This window comes from Pezoporus occidentalis, unplaced genomic scaffold (assembly GCF_034315485.1).
Source record: "Pezoporus occidentalis ecotype Australia unplaced genomic scaffold, CSIRO_AGI_Poc_V1 ctg287, whole genome shotgun sequence".
Classification (NCBI taxonomy): domain Eukaryota; kingdom Metazoa; phylum Chordata; class Aves; order Psittaciformes; family Psittacidae; genus Pezoporus; species Pezoporus occidentalis.
The window spans coordinates 192,875-219,946 of record NW_026914796.1 but is presented as its reverse complement, the minus strand read 5'-3'; the positions used below and the strand labels follow the sequence as shown (position 1 = coordinate 219,946).

The window sequence follows — 27,072 nt, the reverse complement described above, 5'->3', positions numbered from 1 at the left end:
AACTACGTGCCACATGTGAAAGTCTGGAACTAAGATATGACTAAATGGGCACAGGAAGGCTGCAGCCATGTCCCTTTTGTATGTCGAAAACACAAAGATATCTGAATTCAGTCAGAGGATAACAAAACTTGTAGTCATCTTGTAAATGAAGATGATTAAATCCCAACATAATGGTGACTTTCTCTTAGGCTTTGCATCCCATTCAAAGCCTGCTTCAGCCTGACTTCCTAGAGGAATGTTTCTAGTTTTCAAAAGTCTTTGCAAAAATGAACATGACACTTGACAACTTGTGGATACAATAATGCAGTTCTTGAAGAGATGAACATTAGTATTGTACTTGACAAAAAACTTTGACCTGGAAACATACTGAATGTAGTGGGATTTGTTACTTTTCCAATAGTTTGCACTTTTGTTTGAACTCAAGACACTAAGCTCTCCAGTTCAGTTCTTTTTTACGTGCTTTTAATTGGTAAAAATAACATAACAAAGCAAAAATATGACCTTACCATGTAGAGTTACTTACCTAAACATTTAGTTACAGTGTTAAGGAACTCTGCACAAATGTTGGTTGGTAAGCTGCTTCTCTAATGAGTTTTCTCTCTGTTGAAGTGAGGAATTTGGAAGATGCCTCTACTTTTCTTTACAAACATGAAGTGTGACTTGTTTAGTATTGCTCAGAGTTGTTGACTTTTACCAGTTAGGTTGGAGGGACAAACTCGCTAAGTGTTTCCATGTGCTTGGATAGGCATTGGTAATTGAGTGTTGCTGAACATCCTTGTTATAGACTCTAAAACAAGCAAGAATAAATTCTGTTTGACCTGTATTTCAGTATTGACTTCTTGTGCTGTGGCATTCTCATCTAGTGAATCTCTCTTTGAATTTATTAAAATTTCAGGTTGCTTTTCATAAGATTATTGTCACATACTACTTCTTTATCCTGATTTACTTACCAAAGAAGGCATCTTAATCTGTAAAGATTAAAGCAGAGAACAGGCGTTTTGATTAAGTAGTAGGATTTACCTCCCTGGAAAAGAGAGTATGTGCTCTGAACTTACCACCTTACATTAAACATTCGTCTTTTCAGGAATATATGTAATATATATACCAGGCTGCATCAAAAGGAGTGTGACCCAGCAGGTTGAAGGAGGTGATCCTGCCCCTCTGCTCTGCTCTTGTGAGACCCTACTTGGAGTACTGTGTGCAGTTCTGGTGTCCCCAGCATAAGAAGGATGTGGAGCTCTTGGAGCAAGTCCAGAGGAGGGCCACAAGGATGATCAGGGGCTGGAGCACCTCCCATATGAAGACAGGCTGAGAAAGCTGAGGCTGTTCAGCGTGGAGAAGAGAAGCTGCGTGGAGACCTCAGGGCAGCTTCCAGTACCTGAATGGGACCTGTAAGGATGTTAGAGAGGGACACTTCATTAGTGACTGTAGCAGTAGGACAGGGGGTGATGGGTTTAAACTGAAACAGGGAAAGCTCAGGAAGAAGTTCTTTACTGTGATGAGTGTGGTGAAGTGCTGGCACAGGCTGCCCAGGGAAGTGGTAAATGCTCCATTGCTGGCAGTGTTCAAGGCCAGGTTTGGCAGAGCCTTGGGCAACATGGTTTAGTGCAAGGCATCCCTGCTGTTGGCATGTGGGTTGGAACTAGATGGTCTTAAGGTCCCTTCTAACCCTAACTATTCTATGATTAGTGGTAACCTTTTGGCTAGCATGCTGAAATGAAGAGGTATACAACATTAGTCTAGCTGTTTCAGTTCTGAGATTACATCAACTTAGGCTCCTCACAGCAGCGTCTTTCAGTGACTGGTGACTGTTCTTCAGAGTTGCCCTTACTGTAGAGATCTGCTCTGTCAAGAAGGTATCCCTTTACGAAGTTGAATTGTGAAAAACTTGATGTATCTTGATTTCAATATTTGTTGCAAGTAATATACTACTACACTTATTAATGCTTTAGTAATTTGCTGATGGTATTTAATGCTTAACGTAGCTACCAATACTTTAACTGGGCTATCATGACTCCTATGAATAATAAAACACTAGTTGAGTGTTCTCAGTTGTAAAGAGCTGCAACTGAAGTACTTACGGTAGAGGTGGCACTATAAACAGAAGAGCATTCTGTATGTGGGGAGAAGAAGAAAATGTGATCACCAGAGCTGTATTAGAACCATTTTTTAGTGGAAAATTAGTCTTTAATACTGATCTCAAGAAGCTAAAAGGGGGGATGACACCAACCCACACCCAAAAATAACCCAAAACAGACTTGAAGTCTTGTCCAACTCATTTTGTGACACCTCTTTTAGCATATACAGTGATGTAAATGGACCTAAATGTGACGTACAGAAAGTCTGATGGGTCCTCTTAAGTGCATTTAATTTACTAAGGTGTTCACACTGCACAGTTACACATAAAATACAGTTGTGTGGTTCTTGTTCACGTAAAAGAGGAGACTATATTCTGAAAATAAAGTTTGCAGAGAAGTTAGAAGTAATCAGTGGAAGAAAGATAACTATTGCTTAAAGAAAAATAAAACACCATGCCACAGACCTCTTCCTATGCAGCAATTGCTCCCTCATCAAAATATGATGTAATAGGAAAACTGTATTTTGATTATTAACATATAACCTTCCACGATATCCTTAGGCTGATGCAAATACAAAGTTCAAGCAGTCACTGTAAAGGAGATGTAGGGCATTTAATTGTATGCTTACCAAATTTCAAAGGACCAAATGGGGTTCTAGAAGCTTACCTAGCTTGGCGATAATTCAAAAGAATGACTTCAGCTGTTAGAAGAATCCTTGTGCTTCATTACAGTGCACATCATATGAACCTGCCCAAGTATCAGTACTGTGCTGCCATTTTGATTACCTTGAAAAGTTAAATCCATTCATCTTGAAATGTTCATTTGCAGTAATCAAAAGCCGATGCCAGACTAATGTGATGCTCTTATCAATTTAATGGAAAATGGATGTTATTTCAGATTAACCTACTGAGTTAGTTAAGAGTAACTTCATGAATGTACTGTAAATTTCAGGTATAATCTGATTGAGAGGTTTATTCCTCTATTTTCTGGTTATCAAGTGAGAGCAGACTTTTAATCTATGTTTAATAGTGGTTTTAACTTCATGTTCTTTACCAGTTTTGCTTTCCATGCCTCAGGAAGCTTTCTTTTTTCCCTCCTTGTTTGAAACTTGTGATCTCTCTTTCCTTATGTGGACCAAGGGTGGAAGCAGAAAAGAAGAAAGACTAATCTGGATTTAATTCTGAAACTAATGGAATCAGAGTGGTTAGGGTTGGAAAGGACCTTAAGCTCATCTAGTTCCAGCCCTCCTGCCATGGAACTACACTAAACCATACCACCCAAGGCTCTGTCCAGCTTGGCCTTGAACACTGCCAGGGATGGAGCATTCACAACTTCCCTGAGCAACACATTCCAGTGCCTCACCATCCTCACAGTAAAGAAATTCTTCCTTATATCTAACGTAAACTTCCCCTGTTCAAGTCTGAATACATTACTCCTTGTTCTATCACTACAGTCCCTAATGAAGAGTCCCTCCCCAGCATCCGTATAGCCCCCCTTCAGATACTGGAAGGCTGCTATGAGGTCTCTACATAGCCTTCTCTTCTCCAGGCTGAACAGCCCCAACTTTCTCTGCCTGTCTTCATACAGGAGGTGCTCCAGTCCCCTGATCATCCTCGTGGCCCTCCTCTAGACTTGTTCCAAGAGTTCCATGTCCTTTTTATGTTGAGGAAACCAGAACTGCACACAATACTCCAAGTGAGGTCTCACAAGAGCAGAGTAGAGGGGCAGGATCACCTCCTTCGACCTGCTGGTCACACTCCTTTTGATGAATCCCAGGATATGGTTGGCTTTCCGGGCTGTGAGTGCACACTGAAGCTGGCTCATGTTCATTTTCTCATTGACCAGCAGCACCAAGTCTTCTCCGCCCAGCTGCTCTGAATCTCTTCACTGCCCAACCTGTAGCAGTGCCTGGGATTGCTCCCATCCAAGTGTAGGACCTTGCACTTGGCATGGTTAAGCTTCATAAGGCTGGCATCAGCCCACCTTACAAGCGTGTCAAGGTCCCTCTGGATGGCATTCCTTACCTTCAGCGTATTAACCGCACCACAGAGCTTGGTGTCATAGGCAAACTTGCTGAGGGTCACTGTCCATGTCAACGACAAAGTTGTTGAACAAAACCAGTCCCAACACCGATCCCTGAGGGACACCACTTGTTACTGGTCTCCAACTGGACACTGAGCCATTGACCACAACTCTTTGAATGTGGCCATCCAGCCAGTTCATTATCCACCGAGTGGTCCATCCATCAAATTGATGTCACTCCAATTTAGAGACAAGGATGTTGTGTGGGACAGTGTTGAGTGCTTTGCACAAGTCCAGGTAGATGATGTCAACTGCTCTACCCCTGTCCCTCAGTTCCGTAGCCCCATCATAGAAGGCCACCAAATTGGTCAGGCAGGATTTCCCCTTAGTGAAGCCATGCTGGCTGTCACCAAGCACCTTGTTGTTTTTCATGTGCCTTAGCATGCCTTCCAGGAGAATCTGCTCCAAGATTTTGCCAGGCACAGAAGTGAGACTGACTGGTCTGTAATTTCCCAGGTCATCCATTTTCCCCTTGAAAATGGGGCGTCTATTTCCCTTTTTCCAGTTGTTGGGAACTTCACCTGACTGCCATGATTTTTCAAATACGATGGCCAGCGGCTTAGCAACTTCATTCGCCAGCTCCTTCAGGACCTGTGGATGGATTTCACCAGGTCCCATGGACTTGTGCACATTCAGATTTTTAAGATGGTCTTGAACTAGATCCTCTCCTACAGTGGGCACAAGGTCTTGATTCTCACAATCCCTGCATCTGCCTTCCAAGACTTGGGTGGTGTGGCCAGAGCATTTGCCAGTGAAGACCGAGGCAAAGAAGTCATTGGGAACCTCAGCCTTCTCCAAATCCAGGGTAGCCAGTTCTCCCAATAGCTTCCAGAGAGGGCCCACATTGTCCCTGGTCTGTCTTTTATTTGCAGTGTACCTATAGAATCCCTTCCTGTTATCCTTAACATCCCTAGCCAAATTTTATTCTAACTGCGCCATAGTTTTCCTAACCTAGTCCTTTGCTTCCCGGACAACATCCCTGTACTCTTCCCAGGCCACCTGTCCTTGCTTCCACCTTTTATAAGCTTCTTTTTACCCTTGAAGTTTCCTCAGCAGCTCCTTATCCATCCAAGGAAGTTTCCTGGCCCTCCTGCTGCACTTCCTTCTAGTTGGGATGCAACACTCCTAAGCTTGAGGCAGGTGATCCTTGAATATCAATCAACAGTCTTGGGCCCCCCTGCCCTTTAGGGCTGTATCCCATTCAACCTTACTAAGCAGGTTCCTGAAGAGGCCCAAGTCTGCTCTCTTGAAGTCCAGGGCAATGAGCTTGCTGCATGCTGTTCTCACTGTCCTGAGGATCTTGAATTTGACCACCTCATGATTGCTATAACCAAGGCTGCCCTGGTGCGATGAGCCCTTCCCTATTGGTGAGCACATGCTCAAGCATGGCACTGTGCTGGGTTCAGCAGCAGCAGTCATTTTTCCCCTTCTTAGTAGCTGGTGCAGTGCTCTGTTTTTGACTTTCAGCCTGGGAACAACGCTGATAACACCGATTTTTTTACTTGTTGCTCAGTAATGTTTACTCTGACCATGGACGTTCTCAGTCTCATGCTCTGCCAGGGAGGAGGGGAGGCCAGGAGGAAGCAGACACAGGACACCTGACTCAAACTAGCCAAAGCATACCACATATCCCAGCATGTCATGCCCAATATATGAACTGGGCACGGTTACCCAGAAGGGCTAGATCACTGCTTGGGTCGGGCTGTGTATTGGTTGACAGGTGGTGAGCGGTTGTCTTCTCCTCCCTTGTTATTCCCCTTATCATTATTATTGGTGGTAGCAGTAGTGGTTTTGTGTTATACCTTAGTTACTGGACTGTTCTTAACCCATGGGAGTTAGATTCTTTCCATTCTCCTCCCCATCCCTCCGGGAGTGGGGCGGGGTGAGGTAAGGGGGGGAGTGAGCAAGCAGCTGCATGGTTCTGGGTTTTCAGCTTGCCTTAAACCACTACAGTTCTTTGTAGTGCCCAACGTGGGGAGTGAGGGGTTGAGATAACGACAGGTCTGACCGGAGTGTGTCTAATCATATTTGTGATAAGCATTCAGTGTTTCGGATTAATAGTCACTCGTCACAATGCTGATTTATTGTCTCTCAGAGTTGTTGTTCTTGATCTCAGAGTTTCAGCATGTTGTACCTTACTTGCAGCTGGTATTTGCTGTTTTAGTGTTTAGCAGTTGGGGGCCTGGGCTAGGGTTATTGTTTTGCTTTACTTCATGGCAATGACTTGTAATACAAGAGACTCACTGATCATGAATCTGGGCTCGTATGTGTTCCCAGTGTGGTCATCACCTCTATACTTTGTGAGGTACATAATGGAAGTATTTAGCAATTACACTTTTTTTTTCCTCCTTGGGTGGTCAGCCTATGAAAGAGACATTCCCTCACACCCTCTGCTCCCTCACCAGGCTCTTTACAGTGGGAGTAGATTCTGGAAGATTTAAAGATTCTGAATATCCTTTCAATGCCCTTGAAAGCACCCTGCTCCTCTTGCTGGGAATCAGCTTGTGGCTACGTATTCTTTTTATGTTTTACCTATGGCGTGACCACCCTGAGAGCGCCCAATCTTGTCCGATTGTGGAAGCTAGGCAGCGACCAGATCAAGTCTTGTCTAGGATTAGATGACAACATAGGAGGACCACCAAGAGATCTTCCCCAAAGATGGACAGCCATGAGTGGCTGGGTGTGTGGGACAGTATGGGCAAGTAGCTAGTCCAGTGGGTCCCTCCAGTGCTTTGGAAGCATCAGAGATGGAAGGCAGCTCTATGGAGTCCCCGACGACAGGTTGTAGAAACTGCTGCAGGAGAGGGTGAATCAAATCAGTTTGCTGAGATGAAGGCCATCCAGCTGGCCTTGGACATTGCTGAAGGAGAAAAGTGGCCAGTACTTTATCTCTGTACTGACTCATGGATGGTGGCAAATGCCCTGTGCAGGTGGTTGCAGCAATGGAAGCAGAGCAACTGGCAAAGCAGAGGTAAACCCATCTGGGCTGCTGCACTGTGGAAAGATATTGTTGCCCAGGTGCAGAACCTGGTGGGGAAGGTATGTCATGTAGATAGATGCTCATGTACCCAAGAGTCTGGCCACTGAGGAACACCAGAACAACCAACAAGTGGATAAAACTCCTAAGACTGAAGTGGCTCAGATGGACTTAGATTGGCAACATAAAGGTGAATTGTTTTTGGCCTGGTGCGCCCATGACACTTCAGGCCATCAGGGCAGAGATGCAACATAGAGATGGGCTCGTGATCAAGGGGTGAACTTAACAATAGGCACTATTGCCCAGGTTATTCACAACTGTGAAACGTGCTGCAATTAAGCAAGAGAAATGGTTAAAGCCTCTTTGGTATGGAAGATGATGGCTGAAGTACAAATATGGGGAGGCCTGGCAGATTGATTATATCACACTCCCACCAACCCACAAAGGCGAGCGCCATGTGCTTACCATGGTAGAAGCAACCACCGGATGGCTGGAAACATGCTGTGCCCCATGCCACTGCCTGGAACACTATCCTGGGCCTTGAGAAGCAGATTTTGTGATAAAATGACACCCCAGAGAGAACTGAGTCAGTCAATGGAACTCATTTCTGGAACAACTTTATACACAATTGGGCCAAAGAGCATGGCATTGAATGGGCATATCACATCCCCTACCAAATGATATCTCTCTTTGTGTGTTTGTGTACTTATATATATATGAGACAAGAGTGATGGTACATTGAAAAATGTGGGATCTGAGCATGACGTGAATGGTATAGAATAAGGGGTTGATACTGTCCTGGGTTCATCAGTAGCAGTCATTTTTCTCCTTTTTAGTAGCTGGTGCAGTGCGGTGTTTTTGACTTTCAGCCTGGGAACAACGCTGATAACACCGATGGTTTTAGTTGTGGCTCAGTAATGTTTACTCTGACCAAGGACTTTCTGAGTCTCATGCTCTGCCAGGGAGGAGGGGAAGCCGGGAGGAAGCAGAGACAGGACACCTGACCCAAACTAGCCAAAGAGGTATTCCATACCACAGCATGTCATGCCCAGTATAGAAACTAGGGCGGTTACCCGGAAGGGCTACATCACTGCTCGGGTCGGGCTGGGTATTGGTCAGTGGGTGGTGAGCGGTTGTATTCTCTTCCCTTGCTATTTCCCTTACCATTATTATTATTGGTGGTAGCAGCAGTGGTTTGTATTATACCTTAGTTACTGGGCTGTTCTTATCTCTTATCTCTTATCTAAACTGTGGAAGTTACATTCTTTCAATTCTCCTCCCCAACCATCTGGGAGTGGGGTTAGGAAAAAAGGGGGGGAAGAGTGAGCGAGTGACTGCATAGTTCTGGGCTGCCGGCTGGGTTTAAACCATGACAACTATTCAATTGCAACAGAAAATTAAAGGAGTATAGTTCTTACTGAGCAAGGGACAGAGAATAATAGATTGTAACAGGAATTGAAACTTGAGTGTAGCTTTGTGAGCCTTTGTGAACGTGAGATAGAGAATGGCAGTTTTCCAATATTGCAGGAGAGACACCAAAGCCATCTGGAAGGAAGAATTTTTGCTTCTGCCCCCTCCCCCCCCAACAATTACCAAGTTGCACAGGCTTATGTAAGTGCATTTATTTTTACAGAGTATCTGTGTGCAGCAGTTCTCCCCTCCCTGTTCCTCCCTTGCCCTATTCCTCCCTCCAATTTATGCCAACCAATTTAGCCTTAACCTCAAAAGAACTAAAGCAATTCAAATGTGCATTTGTGACAGTATCTCACATGAAAACCTGAGACTATGTGTCTGAATATTTATATGTAAATTTATATGTGAATATTGTTGGAGCAATTCCAGGCACAGCTACAGGTTGGGGAGAGAAGAGATTCAGAGCAGCCCTGCAAAGAAGGACTTGGGGTGTTGGTCAATGAGAAAATGAACACAAGCCAGCAGTGTGCACTTGCAGTCCAGAAAGCCAACCATACCCTGGGCTGCATCAAAAGGAGCGTGACCAGCAGGTCAAAGGAGGTGATCCTGCCCCTCTACTCTGCTCTCGTGAGACCTCACTTGGAGTATTGTGTGCAGTTCTGGTGTCCTCAGCATAAAAAGGACATGAAACTGTTGGAACAAGTCTAGAGGAGGGGTGTGATATAATAGGCACAAGGATGATCAGGGGACTGGAGCACTTACCGTATGAAGATAGGCTGAGAAAGTTGGGGCTGTTCAGCCTGGAGAAGAGAAGGCTGCATGGAGACCTCATAGCAGCCTTCCAGTATCTGAAAGGGGCCTATAAGGATGCTGGGGAAGGACTCTTCATTAGGGACTGCAGAGACAGGACAAGGGGTAATGGGTTAAAACTTAAACAGGGGAAGTTTAGATTGGATATAAGGAGGAAATTTTTTCCTGTTAGGGTGGTGAGGCACTGGAATGGGCTGCCCAGGGAGGTTGTGAATGCTCCATCCCTGGCACTGTTCAAGGCCAGGTTGGATGAAGCCTTGGGTGAGATGGTTTAGTGTGAGGTGTCCCTGCCCATGGCAGGGGGGTTGGAACTAGATGATCTTAATTTCCTTTCCAACCTAACTATTCTATGTTTCTATAATACCAAGTAAACCCCTCATCAAAGCTTTCGGGCCACAGTTGATAAGCCTTAACTGACCAGTTGATCTCCAGTGTGAAGAAAGAAGTCTGGCTTGCCTAACTCCTGGTTACAACTCCTTACATAATAAGATACTAATTATGAGTATAAAACATGCCCAAGACCATCTCTGTCTACAGAAAATAGTTTTGTGGTAACAAGTTTGACAAATTTCAAGTCCTTAAATTGGCCGTGATGCAGAAATTAATGATCAGGTAGATGGATTAAAGTAAATACTATTTTGAACATGAAGTTTAATGCCTGATAGTGTAATCCAGCAAGTGCTGCTTCAGTGACAGAGGAAATGGAGAACTATTATCTGTTCTTGTTTCGACATGTGCTTTATTATTTGGAAGTCTCAACCATCTGAAGTACCATTATGAGGAGCACCTGTAGGAGAATCAAACTCAGAAGCATGCATTTGAAAGTCAGCATTGTCTGTTAATAATGAAATTATTTCAGAGACATTGAAAATAAGCATCTTTTCTTAGCTTTACAGGATTGTTCCACAAAAACGTACATTAACCTTATCACAGTACATACAAATATTGTAGATGGATAATAGAAATCACCACCCTTCCATATGAGATACCTCAAGAACAAATAGTTATCCCTTATAATGTCAGAAACATAAAAGGCACCATCATAGAATCTTTAGAAAAAACTTAGTTTATGCCATTATATTTTGATTTAAAAGTGTAAGAATTTCTGTCCCAACTTAAAACAAAAAGCCTTTCACACTTGTAAATTATTAGAAACTTGTAAACCTTTAAGTTTTTTCCAGAAGTATCAGGTGCAAATGCAAGGCAAATATAAAATCTGTTGACTTATAAGATTACAAATACTACCCCCATGAAAAAGCTGCAATTACAAAAATATAAAAAAATATTCTAACTCCTGTTATTAGATCTTAGCTTCAATCTACACTGCATCACAAATCCAAAGCCAGATCTCATCTGGACACATTCCTACAACAGGAATGTGCTGTTTGCCTTATTTTTACATCAATGTTCTGACCTCTTAGAATGGTTTTGCTTTCTGGATTTGTTTTATTAGTGCATACTAAGGATGTGGAAAGCACTAACAGATAAAAGGCTGTATTTATCAATGGTTAGTAGCAATGTAAGTGTTCTCAGTCTGCTGCCCTACAAGAAGTCTATTTCTACAAGGATAATTTTTTCTCTATGCCTCCATAATAACTTTGCATAGCAGTGCGCCACTTTCATTTATGAACCTGGGACTACTGGTAGGTGATTAAGAAGTACTAAATTCTCACAGACTTCAGTAAAGATCTGTGAGAAGTATACCAGCTATGTTGTAGAGAAGTAGCTGCTGTTCTCAGGACAATTACTGGCAACATCTCTTGTCTTCCACACATAAGATATTGGCACAGGCTTTATCCCTATGGTGATTCTCTAGCCCTTGGCTTTAGTAACCTGGATCAGCATAGGGAGTTCAGCCAACTACAAAGGCAGCCTAACAAAGTGATAGTAGACATAAAAATGAGTTTACTTCTAAATAATAACTTAAAAAATAATGACTAGATTAAATGAGACATTCTTAATGAGTAAACATGGTAAATGCTGAGCCTAAGCCTGACAAATACTAATATTTAATGGCTGAATAACAGAAGCTATGTTCCTTCAGTCTTTTATCAGTGCCAGAGGAAGGTGTCCAGCTTCCAAATCCAGAGAAACAGAAGCCTTCTTTTGTTGTGCAGGGAAACTGGCACAGATTACCAGAGTAATACAGCTGTACTCCTAGATGGTGACCTGTTTTTTAATACTGCATTTTAATAAGCACTCAGGGTCATCACCCAGAAGTAAGACTGTGGAAGATTTAAGTGTGAGCTGAACTATCGCTATCTTTATGCTTGGTGCAGGACACTTTCCTTTAAATACCTTTTCTTTTATTAGAAAGCACCCCCAGCCTTCCTCCCAGCCTTCCTCCTGCTAAAGAACATTTGTTAGTCCTTGCCATTTGAGCAGGATTTTGGCCAGCTAACAGATCTCTTGTGCTTCCAAACAAATGTTCTCCATAGATAAAGCAATTCTGAAATAGTGTTATATTTCACCCTACTTGAAAGGACTGGCAGTACTCACATCTGCTTTGAAACAGCATCTTACTGTGTTCCATGTATATATAAGATACGAGCTAACAGGAGACCCATGGAGTTGTTAAGAAAGGAAGTGTTCAGTGTTCTTATGCTGGAATAGTGTGTTGCACAGCATGAACAAAAAGCTAGTATTCCTCATTGTGTTTCAGTTTCATAAAAATAGGGTTCAAGGAGACACCATGTTCACTCCTCTGATCAGAACTATATGTTCCAGTCAGATTACGCTGCGATGGCAGGATTTCTTTTAACAGAAGTTCAACGGTATCTGCACACATCTGCCAAAGATTATAATTTTTTTTAATAAGCACACTATACCTACATGCTTAATCAGATCTGGAGAACACTTCATATTTAACAACACCTCCCGCCCCCCCCAAAAAAATTAAACAAAACAATACCTATAATGTAGGATTTTGAATTTTTCTTTAGTAGAATTTTAAGATGAGAAACATGTTCCTTGCTAAACAACTGCTCTTGACATTTGTTTTGTTACCCCCCCCAATAGTAGCATTTTTAATGAGCAACTCGCTTCCCCAGCTTATTGCGTCAAAAGTTCATGAATATAGCTTCCAATCAAGGCACAAAATCCTTTACTAACTATTTCTTCTCACTGCTTGCTTCACATCCTTCCCTTTCCCTTAAAAAAAAAAAAGTTGGTGTAACAACACCTTCCATACCAGACAATAAATTTAATAGTCCAATAGGTTGTAGCAGTATCAGAGATTGGTTCTACCTATTTTGAATTCAGTTAAATGAGATGAACAGCACACTTTCAGCACATCTTTGCTCATTTTCTGTATTCATCTTATGGGGAGGAGGGGGATGAGGAGGAAAAGCCACAGTAGTTTCATGCATATTTTTCAAGAAACTTTATGTGGAAATCTTTCATTTTCTCCAGTAGGATCTTCAGCTTCTCTGCTGGAGGAAGAATGGTCATTCTGAAAAATAATATTTAAAGGATAAAAACAAAACCCACGTTACCTTCAAAACAGACTAAACTGTGATCTTTGCACAGATCTTGATTAATCTCAGGACACAGCTAGTAATGTGTTAAGTTTAATATCTGTTTTGATGTAATTATCTTATTTCCTGCATTTATGCTGTAATTGAACTATACTATTAAACTAGAGCAATTTTTTTCAGTGGGTGAATATGCAAGAATTCAAGAACTGTTATTTTCTGTGGAGTGATAAAGAAGGTTATCAGAAAAAACTGCAACTCAGTTTCCATTTTTGTGGTATTTATGCCAATAACATATATTGTTTGAGCTTTAGGGATGGGCAGTTATGGGTAAACACACATTTCTTTCTGAACTGAATTTTTTTTTCCTTTCTTCTTCTGCATATTGAGTATGTATGTAAGACCTACAGCACAAAATGTTTTCCCCACACTTGGTATGGGCACGGACTTGCACTAGATTTTTTCTAGAGCTGCGTGCACCCATATACCTAATCCAGCTATCTGGATTAGATATTGTGTTGCAGAGCTTTCACGGCTAAAGTTACCCTCTGTTACTTTGCTTCAGACCAAACAGGACTAAAATCCATGATACATTCTAGCTGTCAGTGGCTCAGCTGGTGTGAACTGCCATTTGTTGGAAACAAAAGCAACAGAGTTTATGTTTACAGTTTTGGTGTTAGAAGATTTAGTTCAACATCTTGTTTTGGTAAAGTGGAGAATTATTCAGCATGTTTAAGGAGCAGATTTATAGGGAAGATGCTACTGCATTTTTCATGCACTTCCTCCATACAGAAACACTGTTTAAACGTACCCTCCCAACAGAAAGCAGGGCAATTTTTGTAATGCCTTAGCCAGCATTAAGATTACAGCATTAGCTATTATTATTGTTTGTATTCATGGAGAAGTCATTTCAAATATTAGTGTATAAAAATAGAATGAAACTATGTCAGCAATCTGCGAAAACTCTGTAAAAGACTGAATAGCTCATCTAGCAGAACAGGTCTTTGACCTAGTTGTCAGTGCACAGAAAATGTGCAGTAGAAATTAAAACAACATAAACTGAAACAAAAATCCTTACATTTAATCAGTAGAGAAAATACTGGCATGGTACTTAGCTTATTACAGTTTGTTTGATTTTAAAGAAACTGCACCTGAAATGATAGCTTCCTTCTCTTTGGCCGAATCCACTTCCAGGTAAAACACATATTCCAGTCTCTTCCAGAAGTTTCATGCAATAGAACATATCAGGTGCCGTTTTATGAACCTAAGGGAATGAATGCTTTTGAATTATTATAAATGTTCCCAATATATAGAATTTCATTGCTGTCTTTCCTCCCGAATCTTTATCTTACATTATTACTTTCTTACTCTGTTTACTAAAGAGAATGAAGTGCAGTTGCTAGTAGGAGAGCTAACATTCTGTATCTATCTCATGGAGGAACAAGACTGAAGAACTTACACAAAACACTTGCTTCAAAAGAAAGGGTTTAGATATTCTTGATTTTCTCCTTGCTTGCAGCTTTTCGTCAACTGTCTCAAAATCCTACTTACAAAAATCTCAGCAACTGACATTTGTTGAGATGAAATTAATTTGAGAGGTGTGTGTTCCACTTTTGTTGGCAGTTACTATATTTTTTCCCCTGAATTATATGCCGACTAGAAAGTCATAGAATAGAATCATAGAATCATAGAACAGTTAGGGTTGGAAAGGACCATAAGATCATCAAGTTCCAACCCCCCTGGCATGGGCAGGGACACCTCACACTAAACCATCTCACCCAAGGCTTCGTCCAACCTGGTCTTGAACACTGCCAGGGATGGAGCATTCACAACCTCCCTGAGCAACCCATTCCAGTGCCTCACCACCCTAACAGGAAAAAATTTCCTCCTTATATCCAATCTAAACTTCCCCTGTTTAAGTTTTAACCCATTACCCCTTGTCCTGTCTCTGCAGTCCCTAATGAAGAGTCCTTCCCCAGCATCCTTATAGGCCCCTTTCAGATACTGGAAGGCTGCTATGAGGTCTCCATGCAGCCTTCTCTTCTCCAGGCTGAACAGCCCCAACTTTCTCAGCCTATCTTCATACGGTAAGTGCTCCAGTCCCCTGATCATCCTTGTGGCCCTCCTCTAGACTTGTTCCAACAGTTTCATGTCCTTTTCATGTTGAGGAAACCAGAACTGCACACAATACTCCAGGTGAGGTCTCACGAGAGCAGAGTAGAGGGGCAGGATCACCTCCTTCAACCTGCTGGTCACACTCCTTTTGATGCATCCCAGGATATGGGTGGCTTTCCGGGCTGCAAGTGCACACTGCCTGCTCATGTTCATTTTCTCATCAACCAGCACCCACAAGTCCTTCTCCGCAGGGCGGCTCTGAATCTCTTCTCTGCCCAACCTGTAGCTGTGCCTGGGATTGCTCCGACCCAGGTGTAGGACCTTGCACTTGGCATGGTTAAGCTTCATAGGGTTGGCATCAGCCCACCTCACAAGTGTGTCAAGGTCCCTCTGGATGGCATATCCTTCCCTCCAGGGTATCAACCTAACCACACAGCTTGGTGTCATTGGCAAAGTTGCTGAGGGCGCACTCAATCCCACTGTCCATGTCAATGACAGAGATGTTAAACAGATGTTAATCAAGGTCCCTTGATTAATAACTATGGAGGTTCTTAAACAGATGCAGGTTAAATGCCTAATCAAATAATCAGCTGGAAACCAGCTCTATTTATTCTCAGCTATGCTGATAAATTTCCCTTTAAAAAATGAATATTAGATGTTAGAAAATACAGCTCTAATTAGGATCAAAAAGACTTGTCTTTCAGTAATGTAGCTTACTGGCCCAAATGCATAAAGGTAAAAATAGTAAGGAAGCCTCCCTCCCTCTTTCCCACGCTTCCTGGATTGGGCTTGTTTTACAGCATCAGTAGTACACTGCCATTCACAATCCCCATTCCACATCCTGGCCTACCTAACCAACGTACAGGCAGCAGCTTGGACTTTGCACAGGTCCAGCTATTTACCCACCCTATGACTTAACCTATTAACACTAACATCCTCCATCAACATTTTCAACCTGGAAACCTTACCACTGTAATGAAATGCTCCATTTTGTTTTTCTCTCTTAAGATAAAGGTCATGCTATATTTAAGATAATACATAGTCAATAAAGTGCTGCTTTGGAACTACATGAGTTTATCCCTGGAATAAAAAAATCATCATTAGCAGTGGCAGGCACAAATATTTGAAGGTTAAAATGGATTTGGGTAAAAATGACTGACTGACCTTAGCTTCCTCAATGGCTTTGGAAGGAATAAAGATTCGTGGGAAAGCATACATAGCTCCTTGAAGTGGATTGCAGTGCATTCCTGGTATCTTGTTAAACATGTCTTCTGTTAGTTTGGCTTTTTTGGCAAGATTGTTCAAAACAGACTCCTTCTCCTGTTTAAAAGGAACGTGTTCAGTTTGATGTATTTGAAGTGGCAATAAAACCATCAGAAGAACCTATGATGCTAAGAAGCCTCCCTGAATTAAGCACTTTAAGGGCTTTGCAGAGCTATTAGAGTAAATCATGTTCCTAATTCCAGTCATACTCTTTGAGACATCAATGCAAAATGCATTAGCAGGATACAACTACAAAGCATTGCAGACAGCCAATAGCCTGCAGAAGGCTCTATCTGCATGCCCTCTTCTTACATTCTTCCTTCAGAGCATCCACTCTTGGCTATTTTTAGAAACCACATTAGCTGAACCTCTGATCTGATGCAATACTGTAATTTCTTAAGGCAGATTCAGTTTCATTTTTACAAGGAGAAACTCTATTTATAATTTAATATAGAATGCCATGTTGTTCAGTTTTTAGAGGCACTGGATATCCAACAAGGCTGATTTAGAACTTTATTTGAACTTGCATTCCTGTTTAGATTTTAGTAAAAACAAATCTTACTTAGTAATTCCTATGTCTTGCTAAACACAGGAGAGAAGTTAAGCAAGAAAGCTGATCTGATAATGCCTTCTTAGGTTTTTTTGGCTTCTAAACAAAGGAACTGTAACAGGAATAAAAAATACCTGGAAAGGCAGTCACACCGGGTTAATTTAAAATACCCTGCAGAGTTCTGTAAACTAGTGTTATTACAGGATTGTTGGAGAAGAAACAAAAGGAGAATGGTCTCTGTGCAAATTGTGAGTTCACAGTACTTAGGTTTAGGAAATGCACAAAAGAACGTTATTGCTGACCTTTATGAACTGTGAGTAAGATTCTTCTCCCGGTATTGGAGGATTCACTACAACGTCCATTGCTGCTTGTCCTGAGACTGGAGGACAAAGGCGAACAGAAAGCAGCTTAACAAGCTGTCCTTTAATTTCTGGGTGCAAGTTAAGGACCTCCATGTAACCTCCTCTGTAGCCACACCTGTGATTAAAGTGAACAGAAAAGTTTAGTTAACCTCAAGTGTAAAAGTACTGGAAAAGCAATTAAAGTGACAGAAGTGGAAAGACAATTAATGAGGATCTTAAAATCTGTAACACATAGATTGTTGAAACAGCTGCTATACTGATGTTTTAAGATGAAATTAAATGATATATCATTAAGCTTTGGTATCCTGTCCAGAGAAGAAGGTGTACATGCAGCTTCCCCATTAGGCAAGTTAACAACATGGATTATTCACTCTTAAGAACAAGAGCACATGGCTGTAGCAGCATTCGTTTAATCAGAAAATTCTTTTTCTTCCATCTCTTCCTCCTCAGAACAACCAAATCCAAGCATTTGTAATATTAAACTTCCCAGTCATTCTTGAGCTATTCCTTTGACTGTTGGAGACCATATTTTCCTTTATCACACGTCCAGTTTAGGACTGTAGGATTTCACCTTTGTGGAACTGAGGCATTAGGTGTCTGAAATAAATACACTTATTTTTTGGTACTTTGAAAACCACTGAGCTAATCCATTACTTTGTGCTTTAAATGCTTGCCTTCCTTTTCTTAATTGTTTTTAGTTAAAATTATAATAGATGGTGATTACCTTCAGGCCACTAACATGAATGGCTGTCCAACCATATTAATGAGGAAAATGAAATAAAAAAAAAAAAGCAGACTTACTCGCCCATGTATCCCTTAGAGGTGGAGTGAAAAGAGGCCAGCTCAACATTGTTATAGTACTCGGGTCCCATCTCATAGAGAATCTTTTTGAAAGAATGAAACTGGCATCCTTCAGAGTACACATTGTCCTGGTAAACCTGAACAGTCAGAAGACATTAATGTGCTCTGTTCCCCCAACTAAAGATAAAATATGACCTTTTAGAGAGCCAGGTCTGAAGAAAACAGTAGTAACACTCAAAACTTAAACCCATTAAAAGACACAAGGTTCTTGTGTCTTTTTTGTTTAATAATAGTTAATTATTTGTTTAATGATAGTTACTGTATGATGCATTTTATCTTATGTGGCCATACTTAACAGTTTAGTCTTTGGAAGGATAGTGAGTGTCTGTGTATAACTTAACCTTTTCTTGTATTTTTTGATTGATTTTCCTTCTGTTTCTTTCATTTGAAGTAGTCTGAGTATCACATATGTTTTTAGGTCAGTTCCAGCAAAGTTCCTCCTTGTGTGTCCTTGCTCATGTCCCCTGCTCTTTCTAGTTCAAATCCAGATCAAGACACATCTCATATTAATCCTCTGATATTAAGAATATTGCATGTTGTTCATGTCTTAAAATAATAATAGACAATCTGTTCCCTGTACCAATATCACACATGGAAAAAAATTACTCTTAGCTGTGCATTAGGGAGAACAGAATATTCCATTACCTCATCAGCCAGAAGAAAAAGTTTCTCTTCCCAAGCAAAGTGTATCACATCTTCAGTGGTCTTTCTGTTTTGCACCTGTCCTATGGTTTGATTTTTAAAGCAAGAAGAAAGTTAGTGGAGCATTTATATGTACACAAATCTTTTCACCAAGACCTAGTTAAACTATTAGCTTTGCAGTAAGACATCCCTCTTTCTCAGGAAAGTGCTATTGAATTTTATAATTCAATTTAGTAAGTGTGAAATTAAAGAAAATTTTTGGAGGATTTATGGTTCAAGCTAACTTAGTCTATCTCAAGCAGAGGAAGTGTGAGATACAGTAATTTAACTTACTAAGAGTATAGAATCATAGAATAGAATCATAGAATAGTTAGGGTTGGAAAGGAAATTAAGATCATCAAGTTCCAACCCCCCTGCCATGGGCAGGGACACCTCACACTAAACCATGCCACCCAAGGCTCTCTCCAACCTGTCCTTGAGCACTGCCAGGGATGGAGCATTCACAGCTTCCTTGGGCAACCCATTCCAGTACTTCACCACCCTAACAGTTAAGAATTTCTTCATTACATCCAATCTAAACTTCCCCTATTTAAGTTTTAACCCATTACGCCTTGTCCTGTCACTACCCTAATGAATAGTCCATCCCCAGCATGTACTCCGTATGTAACTGATCAGTTGAAATACTCACATGCATGATGGTTAAGTGGGAGCTAGTTTCTCACTAATCAACCTCAGCTACTCAAAACCCTAAATTATTTTGAGTGCAACAGTGGTTGCCACAGAGTTCAGAGTGTTTAGTCATGTTCAGTCATTGCCTTTCAGTGGCAAGAGGCTACAGGCCATGTCAGAGACAAGATCTTTGATAAAGACCAGAAGGATCAAGTGATTCCACAAGTCTGCAGAAGTTTACTGGAAGCAGGGGCTTCAAATGGTATCCAGTGAAGTGAGCCTGCTCCCCTGTCTTCCCAAATCCCTCGAGTTCCATGACACTGAAGTAAGTAACACATGCTGTCCTACTTAAACCACTGATCTCTAGAATTCAATGTTATATATTTAATAGGTTTTCAGAATTTGCCTGTGATTTCAAATGAACGGAAGAAGGAAAAACCCCAAAACAGTGTTAAAACCCATCCATTAACAAAGATTGCTACAGACCTGTGGGGTTTCCGGGGTTGATGATGCAGAGGACTTTCGGATTGCAGTATGCCTTAGCTTCCTTCAGGGAACGGCGAAGTTCATTCACATCTAGTGCCCAGCAATTTTCTTCATCCAAATAGTAGTTCACCTGGATAGCATCTAGATCAGATATGGCTGCTGAATATAAGGGATACTGTGGTATAGGGATCATCACCCCTGTTCGGGATTTTCCATCTCCTGAGACCAGGATCTTTAAAATGGTCTGGGGAAAAAGTAGGAATTTAGAAAAAAAAGAAGAAGAAAGAAAAACTCACACACCAGAATTAATAGTATACGCTAAAATAAGCTACTGATCTTCCTTCTTAAAAAGTCTGGAGTTAAGGCATCCAGAAGCATACAGTCATCTTCTTGTATCAAAAGGCATTGATTTATTTCAAGTTAAGTTACTGACTGAGGGAGGATGGTCTAATTCAGCTCAATAGAATTCTTCTGAATGTCATGGCTTCTAAAGATCATGTCAGATCAATTGCAAGATTTAGGAACAAGCTTAAGGGAATAAGCCAGAAGGAATATAAGGATCATGATTCTTCTACTGTCCCCAGTTGTAAGCAAACTACAACAGACTCAGCTAGTTCTTGCTTGTTGCTTTCCACTTACCTCACCAACCTCACATGGCCAATGACTAAACCCAGAAATTAGAACTAGGGCCTGTGGAGGTTCTCCACTGGAACAGAGACATACAGAGATTAGCAGCAATTGTGTCCAGGTGGGAACAAAACTACAAACTCACATTATAGTTTCATTTTCAAGTAACTGAAGAGACATCTTGGGATGGAAAACCAATATATTGTACGTAGTTTATGTTCAGAAGATACAGCTAGAAATGCCTGTGCTGAAGTCAGTCCATAGGATTTGTCTGTGCCCATCAATTGTGTGTCTGTGTAGGCTTTTTACATGTGAATTAGATAAAAGAGTGCATATGCTACAGGAATGGAGAGATTTCTTGCCTTTATAATGAAGGGAGAACTCTGAAGTACAGGTGCAATCAAAACAGGCATCCTTATCAATAGGTAATTGACAGTGTAAAACCAAAAATACCTCTTCAGATATAATAGCAGTATCCTTGAACTTTCTTGCTGGTTCTAGAATGAAATCTGCTTTTCTGTGCCCCTTATCACATACTAACTTAGCTGCTAAGCTAATGATTTATAATCAGCATAATTTTGCACCCACCACTAGTTTAAAAATATCAATTATCCAAAACATATAATCAAGACAAAGTGCAAATTTAAAAACCCTTTAACACCCTCTGTCCCCAAAGTTATGAAACAATAGATGTTTTATCCTTGGAAGTGCCAAATAATGAGACTCATTGTACTGCTGACTTTTCATCGCTGGTGAGATCAAGTAAGCATGGTACAGATTTGACATGGTATGCTGCTATTCCTGACAAGCCACCAGGTTAAAGCTTGGCATCAAAAACTCTGGAAAGCCAATTCACTAGAGCAACTGGAGAACTGCTTGTATCAGAACACTGTCATTCTTAACCCTGCCACTAGATGTCATTTTTAATAAAACAACAAAACCCGAACTTCTACAAACAATCTATAAGAGGTTGCCTTAATATAAGCAAAGAACTGCCGGTTGTTCTGTGTAACGTGCCTGTCTGTGAAAAGGAAAATTTAATAGAGACAGTTATTCCTGTCTTAATTGAAGACAAGCTCTGGACCTTGCTTAAAGCCAAAACCTCATGCTTTTTTCCCAAACAAGCTGGCTACTGAAGAGATTTTGGGGATTTTCACTGACATTTATCTGCACTAGCAGAGTTTACTAGAAAAAAGAGCTGCTGGGTTTCTCACTTCATTCTCTTCACTCACTTCTCTCTTCATTCCCACTTCTCTCTGCTACAGTCTTAGACCTTCTAATCTTCAGTGCTTACGTATATTAACCACTGAGGACACCATTGTTTAGTCTGAATGGCCCGAATCTCTCAAATTTATATTTAGGCCCCTATGCAGTTTATACAACGTTTACAAAAGGTATAAGTTAATGTATATTAAAATACTTTGTTTCCATGTGCCTGTTTCTCAGCTGGCATCTTAAATCCACATAATGTGACGTATCACATATCCACGTAGTGTGAATGCAGTACCTGTTAGACCAAACTCACTGGAGCTGCAAGACCAGATGTTCAGCAGAGACCTGTATTTCCAAAGGTAGCTGATAAATTACACCAAGAAGAGACAGGTTTAATTTTAACACTTACAGTAATACCATCACTTGCCCCAGTGGTAAGATATATGTTATCTGGATCTGCAGGAACCCCTCCATCTCTTCTTTCAATATATGAAGCAACATCTTCACGGATACAATTTATGCCTGGAGTGGCAGTGTAAGATCCTGTGAAAAATGAGATGAGAATTGCACAGAATGAACAATCAGATACTCTGTTTCCTAGCAAAACTCCTGAGCTTATATTGTATGAACTATTTTGTATGTATGAGGGCTTTGGACCTCAAGGATTGTTTTGTTTTGTTTTTTGGGGAGGTCTTATTTTGTGGTTTTTTGGGTTTGTTTTTTTTTTCAAGGAGTAGGAAACGGAGTTGGTTTGTTCACAGAACAAAAAAGTTCATTTGAAATTAGACAAATATTATCATTATTACTAAAATACAAACAAAATAAACTAGACTGGTAAAAACCAGGGTTTAAAGGCTACTCTGCAAACTGGGACAGCAATACCATTTTGACTAACTCCCTGCTGTTTGCTTTATGTTGAAAACCAGTGCAAAATATCAACCAACACCTATTTAACTAATGGGAGGAAGGCAAAGAGGTAGCATGTGCAGGAGAACGTCCTTTGGACTGACCTTAGCACAAATCGATGACAAAAATAAAATTTATATGTGCACTATGAAAATAATGCAATACCATTTTCTCCCCTAGTCTGAAACTCCAAAAATCTTAAACTGCTTCTCTCTCCCCCGCCCCAGCCTCTCCCACAAGTGCTTTTGAGTTACTTGTATCAGAAATGTTTTAGGATCACCCCAATCTATAGGCCTTGTGCAGTTTACAGAGCACAACTAGTAATCTTAAATAAAGCAAGAAGTTAGATGCCTGTGTACATCATTGCTGAGTGTGTGCAATAAAGCATAAAAATAAGCCTAAGCCAAGGTGAAGAATGGATTCAAGCTATGAAGCTTACAGCTGATGAAAAACAAAGTGACAAGTGTACATCTAATTTAGAAGACTGTCATGAAGCTGTAGAATCTTCTGTACTCACTGGGTGGAGTGGAATAATTTTGCCTGACTTAAATTTTATCGCTCAGTTATATGCTAGTAGTCTGCCGAATAATACTTCTGTGAAAGCATAATTCATCAAGACAAAGAACCATGGGACAAAATGGTAATTAAGGGCACAAAGTTCCCTGATGTCCTAAACATTTACTTTTATGGGACTAAGAGTTATATTGGGTCTATGCATGGGTCTCTGACCACGGCTAGGAGCTGCTGTTAAAGCAGAACAAACCTAAGCTGTCATTCTGTCTTGTGCTCCATTAAGCATTGAGTCCCATGATTCAGTGAGGATATACAGAAGACCTGAACTCAATTTTCAGGTCTTGTACTCTTAATTGTATTCATCTGATAGCTTTGATCAGAACTCAACTGTTTACACTGTAGAATGCAAATAAATAAACCCAACCCAAAAAACTGCATGTGCACATATTAGATATATTTACGAGAGGGGCAAATTTGTCAACTGTCTGGAAAGACATGACAGTTATCCTACATGAAAAGTAACTGTTGTCAAAGAAATCCCAGAGTATTGATTGAACACAACAGCTGTTGAGGACATATCTGAGCCGTCATACGTAGGCTGGGAGTAGCAAGATGCAATACTACAAGTAGAGTTTTGCCAAATGAAAGTTCACTGGTATTGAGGTTATTTAGTTCATATCCAGAGGTCAAGACATTCATATTAACTCTGCAGCGAAGACATTTAAGGAGGCCAATATGGGTGTGGGAACAACGCTTCAAATAGCTTGCGCATATCTAGTGAAGCCACTTTTCTGTTGGATGGTTTTTGAAAATAAAGTTTTATTAGAACACAACACATCAAGCTACATGGTAGGATCAGGTTTTGTCCTTTGCTTTTTCCCAAGAAAGCCAATATCTCCTTCTCAGCCATGAAGAGAACAGTAGTAAGATGTCAGGCTAACAAGACAGTGATAGGTGTCACCTCCATTCAACTGCACATCCACTTGCCTCAGACTACGTGTTTACGGAGTGCTGTACAGAGGCTGATAAGCAACTGAGATCAAGAGAAGGGGCTGATGCATGATACTAGAGACAGGGAGGGTGGAGAGAAGACATAAAGCAATACAGAGACCAGTAAGATCTACAGTGGTTTTAGTTTTCAAAAATTTGCGCTGTTAGTCACTGCTTATCTATCAGTAAGCCACACCATGAACTCTCCCCCTATCATTTTGTTCTAGACTACTCCCATTTGACTTGTAATCCTATAAAATATGATTAAGAAATTTCAGCACTGCAGATACTGAAACTACCTTGTTGATTCTAATACCAACAGGAACAACTAAAACTTAAGAGGCTTACCTAAGCTGTTTCCTCCACAACCCTGCAAGATCCGTCTGGCTCTCTTTTTGGCATCTTCTGGAAAACTTGGGCTGTCCAACAGGTTTGGGTATGTACACAGTGCTACTACCTAAAGTGCCAAGAAAATGTAAATTGGCCACTTCTCAATGGTTATTTTAAGTTGGTAATACTAATGTTAACTTTCCTTGGAGATGAAAATCACAAATCCTAGCTAATTTAAAACAAAGGTTATTGATGAAGAGTTTGCAGTTATTTTGTTAAAGATAGTGCTTACAGAACTGAAGAAATCTTATTGGGTTCCAAGTTCTGTTCATAAGAAGTTATAGAATTATTAACTATTAGTATTATGAACAGTGAAGGCTGGAGTCCAGGTGAGCTATGCATAGCTCAAATACATTAAAACACAGCTGATTACTCATGTTATCTATCTCTAAACAGCGCTATCCTCCACTCTTTGTGAATTACTAGCCTGTTTTATTGACATGAAACTGTCATGGTATAAGCCCAGCCTGCAGCTCAGAACCACGCAGCTGCTCACTCACTCCCCCTTTCTTCCCCTGGCTCCTGGAGGGATGGGGAAGAGAAGCGAAATAATGGAAGTCCTATGGGTTGAGCAGTAAGAACAGTCCAGTAACTAAGGTATAATACAGAATCACTACTGCTACCACCAATAATAATGATTATAAGGGGAATAATGCGGGGAGAGAATACAATTACTCACCACCTGCTGAACAATACCCAGCCCAACCTGAGCAGCGATCAGAGCCTTCCAGGTAATTGCCCCCAGTTCTACATCCTGGGCACGATGCGCTGTGGTACAGAATACCTCTTTGGCTAGTTTGGATCAGGTGTCCTGCCTCTGCTTCCTCCTAGCTTCCCCTCCTCCCTGGCAGAGCATGAGACTCAGAAAGTCCTTGGTCAGAGTAAACATTACTGAGCAACAACTAAAACCATTGGTGTTATCAGCGCTGTTCTCAGGCTAAAGTCAAAAAACAGCTCTGCACCAGCTACTAAGAAAAATGACTGCTACTGCTGAACCCAGGACAGAAACCACAAGTTTAAAATGGAGCAGAACTGAGAAATACGATTGAGTTTTGAAGCCCCAGTTGCATGTTCTAATAATCCTTCCCAAAAATAACTTATAGTTATTACTATATTGGATTTCTGTGAAATAATTAAAAAATAAGGGGTGATATAGAACATAGTAAAAGTAGATACATGACCTAGCAGAATTAAGTTTATGAAGGAATGTAAGACACAAAGAACCTGCATCTACAGATCTGAGATCAGCTGAATTTGTTCCAGGCTCTCTCTCATTTTTATGCTTACATGGTGCAAGACAGATAGGCTGTTGTTATCTTGTGGGACAGTGACTGAAGAATTAATTCACACAATCATGGAAAGGAAGAATTTCCCATTTACACATTACTTTATTTAATAACACTGGATCTGAATAATTTGTAAGAAGCTCTGGTCTTCCTAGTTTGCTGACAATTTTGCTGTATAGCTCAATTTTATAATCTCATCACCTGGACTCCCAGTTTGATAGGGCTTCAGTTTCTCTTAGAACTCTGAATTTACATTATTATAGACTGGATTTTACATGTGTGTCTAAGGGATGTTCAGTAAATAGCCTAAGACTAGTTTTAAACCTTGCTTGTGTTTTAGGAATAATACACAAAGGTGAGTTTTATTGTAGTCTTTCCTATATGTTAACCAAACAGAGGTAAAATGTGCAAAATCAGCAACAGTACAACTAGTTGCACCCACTTGCGTGCAGATCTTAAACTGTCAGATGAAGAAAAAGCATTTGCTTTTTACTTTGAAGATAATCACTTTCTTTTTTGAAGTAAATGCATCATTGATAATGAATGCACAGACTGATAACATAGGAAAAGTGGCAGAAGAATATATGGTTGGGGAATAATATGAAATGTAAGGAAAGATACTGTGTTGAAAGAGGACACTCAGCCAGCAAGGTATAGGACTTCAGCTCAGAAATCAAAATATCTAATTCTTTACAAAAGAACTATGTTAAGTCTAAGTGCATGTAGGGAATCCTTTATGCTCATACACACACCAGACAGATTTTAAGGCATTCCTGGTAATCTAATAAAAAATCAAAAATAATTATTTTATAATATCCTTACCTGACGGAGGAAGGTGATTGGCCTCTGTCCCATTGCATGTGCATCTCCAATGTTGGCTTTAATTACCTCAGTAAAAGGTTTTTTGATTCCCTAAAAAGAGATCATTCCCAGTGCATTGTTAGGGATGATGTAGAGGATAAGGAATTCCTCTTTTTTGGTATCTGTCATATGACTGTAACTAAAGAGTGCCTAATCCCAGAACAAATAGAGTGTTTAATGTAAAGCTTAACACATTTTTTATACAATGTTGCTGTATGTTTTACAGAAAAAAATGCTCACCTTTAGTGCTTTCTAGAGTACAACCAGTAATACTACTGCTTGTTTTCTGTTTAGATTAGATATTATGTGATGACCCCATTTTTCCATACATACATGTTTTACAAAATATATCATAGTGAGGCCCTATAAGAAAAACAGCAGAAGTGCTAAATAATCACCATGAATACTTAAAAGCTGCTTAATCTCTGAAATCTGAATAGACAGCTATTTGTGCTATGAAGGACTGGATACATCATGAAAATAGAGGAAAAACAGCTGATGAATGT

At 40.6% G+C, this 27,072-nt stretch overlaps 1 protein-coding gene across 1 annotated transcript in view; it reads right to left on the bottom strand.

Annotated features, from left to right (window-relative positions):
• Positions 1–10,079: 10,079 nt before the first annotated feature.
• GPT2 (glutamic--pyruvic transaminase 2) overlaps positions 10,080–27,072 on the bottom strand; it is a 28,005-nt gene continuing 11,012 nt past the window's right edge. The window contains exons 2-11 of the mRNA XM_062626024.1: positions 26,528–26,617; positions 24,378–24,486; positions 22,030–22,163; positions 19,782–20,025; positions 18,630–18,709; positions 17,925–18,061; positions 17,064–17,238; positions 16,113–16,268; positions 13,985–14,097; positions 10,080–12,811 (exon numbers count right to left, since the gene is read on the bottom strand). Coding sequence (XP_062482008.1) covers positions 12,721–12,811; positions 13,985–14,097; positions 16,113–16,268; positions 17,064–17,238; positions 17,925–18,061; positions 18,630–18,709; positions 19,782–20,025; positions 22,030–22,163; positions 24,378–24,486; positions 26,528–26,617 — 1,329 coding nt within the window. The 3' untranslated portion in view covers positions 10,080–12,720. The remainder of the gene's footprint in view (positions 12,812–13,984; positions 14,098–16,112; positions 16,269–17,063; positions 17,239–17,924; positions 18,062–18,629; positions 18,710–19,781; positions 20,026–22,029; positions 22,164–24,377; positions 24,487–26,527; positions 26,618–27,072) is intronic.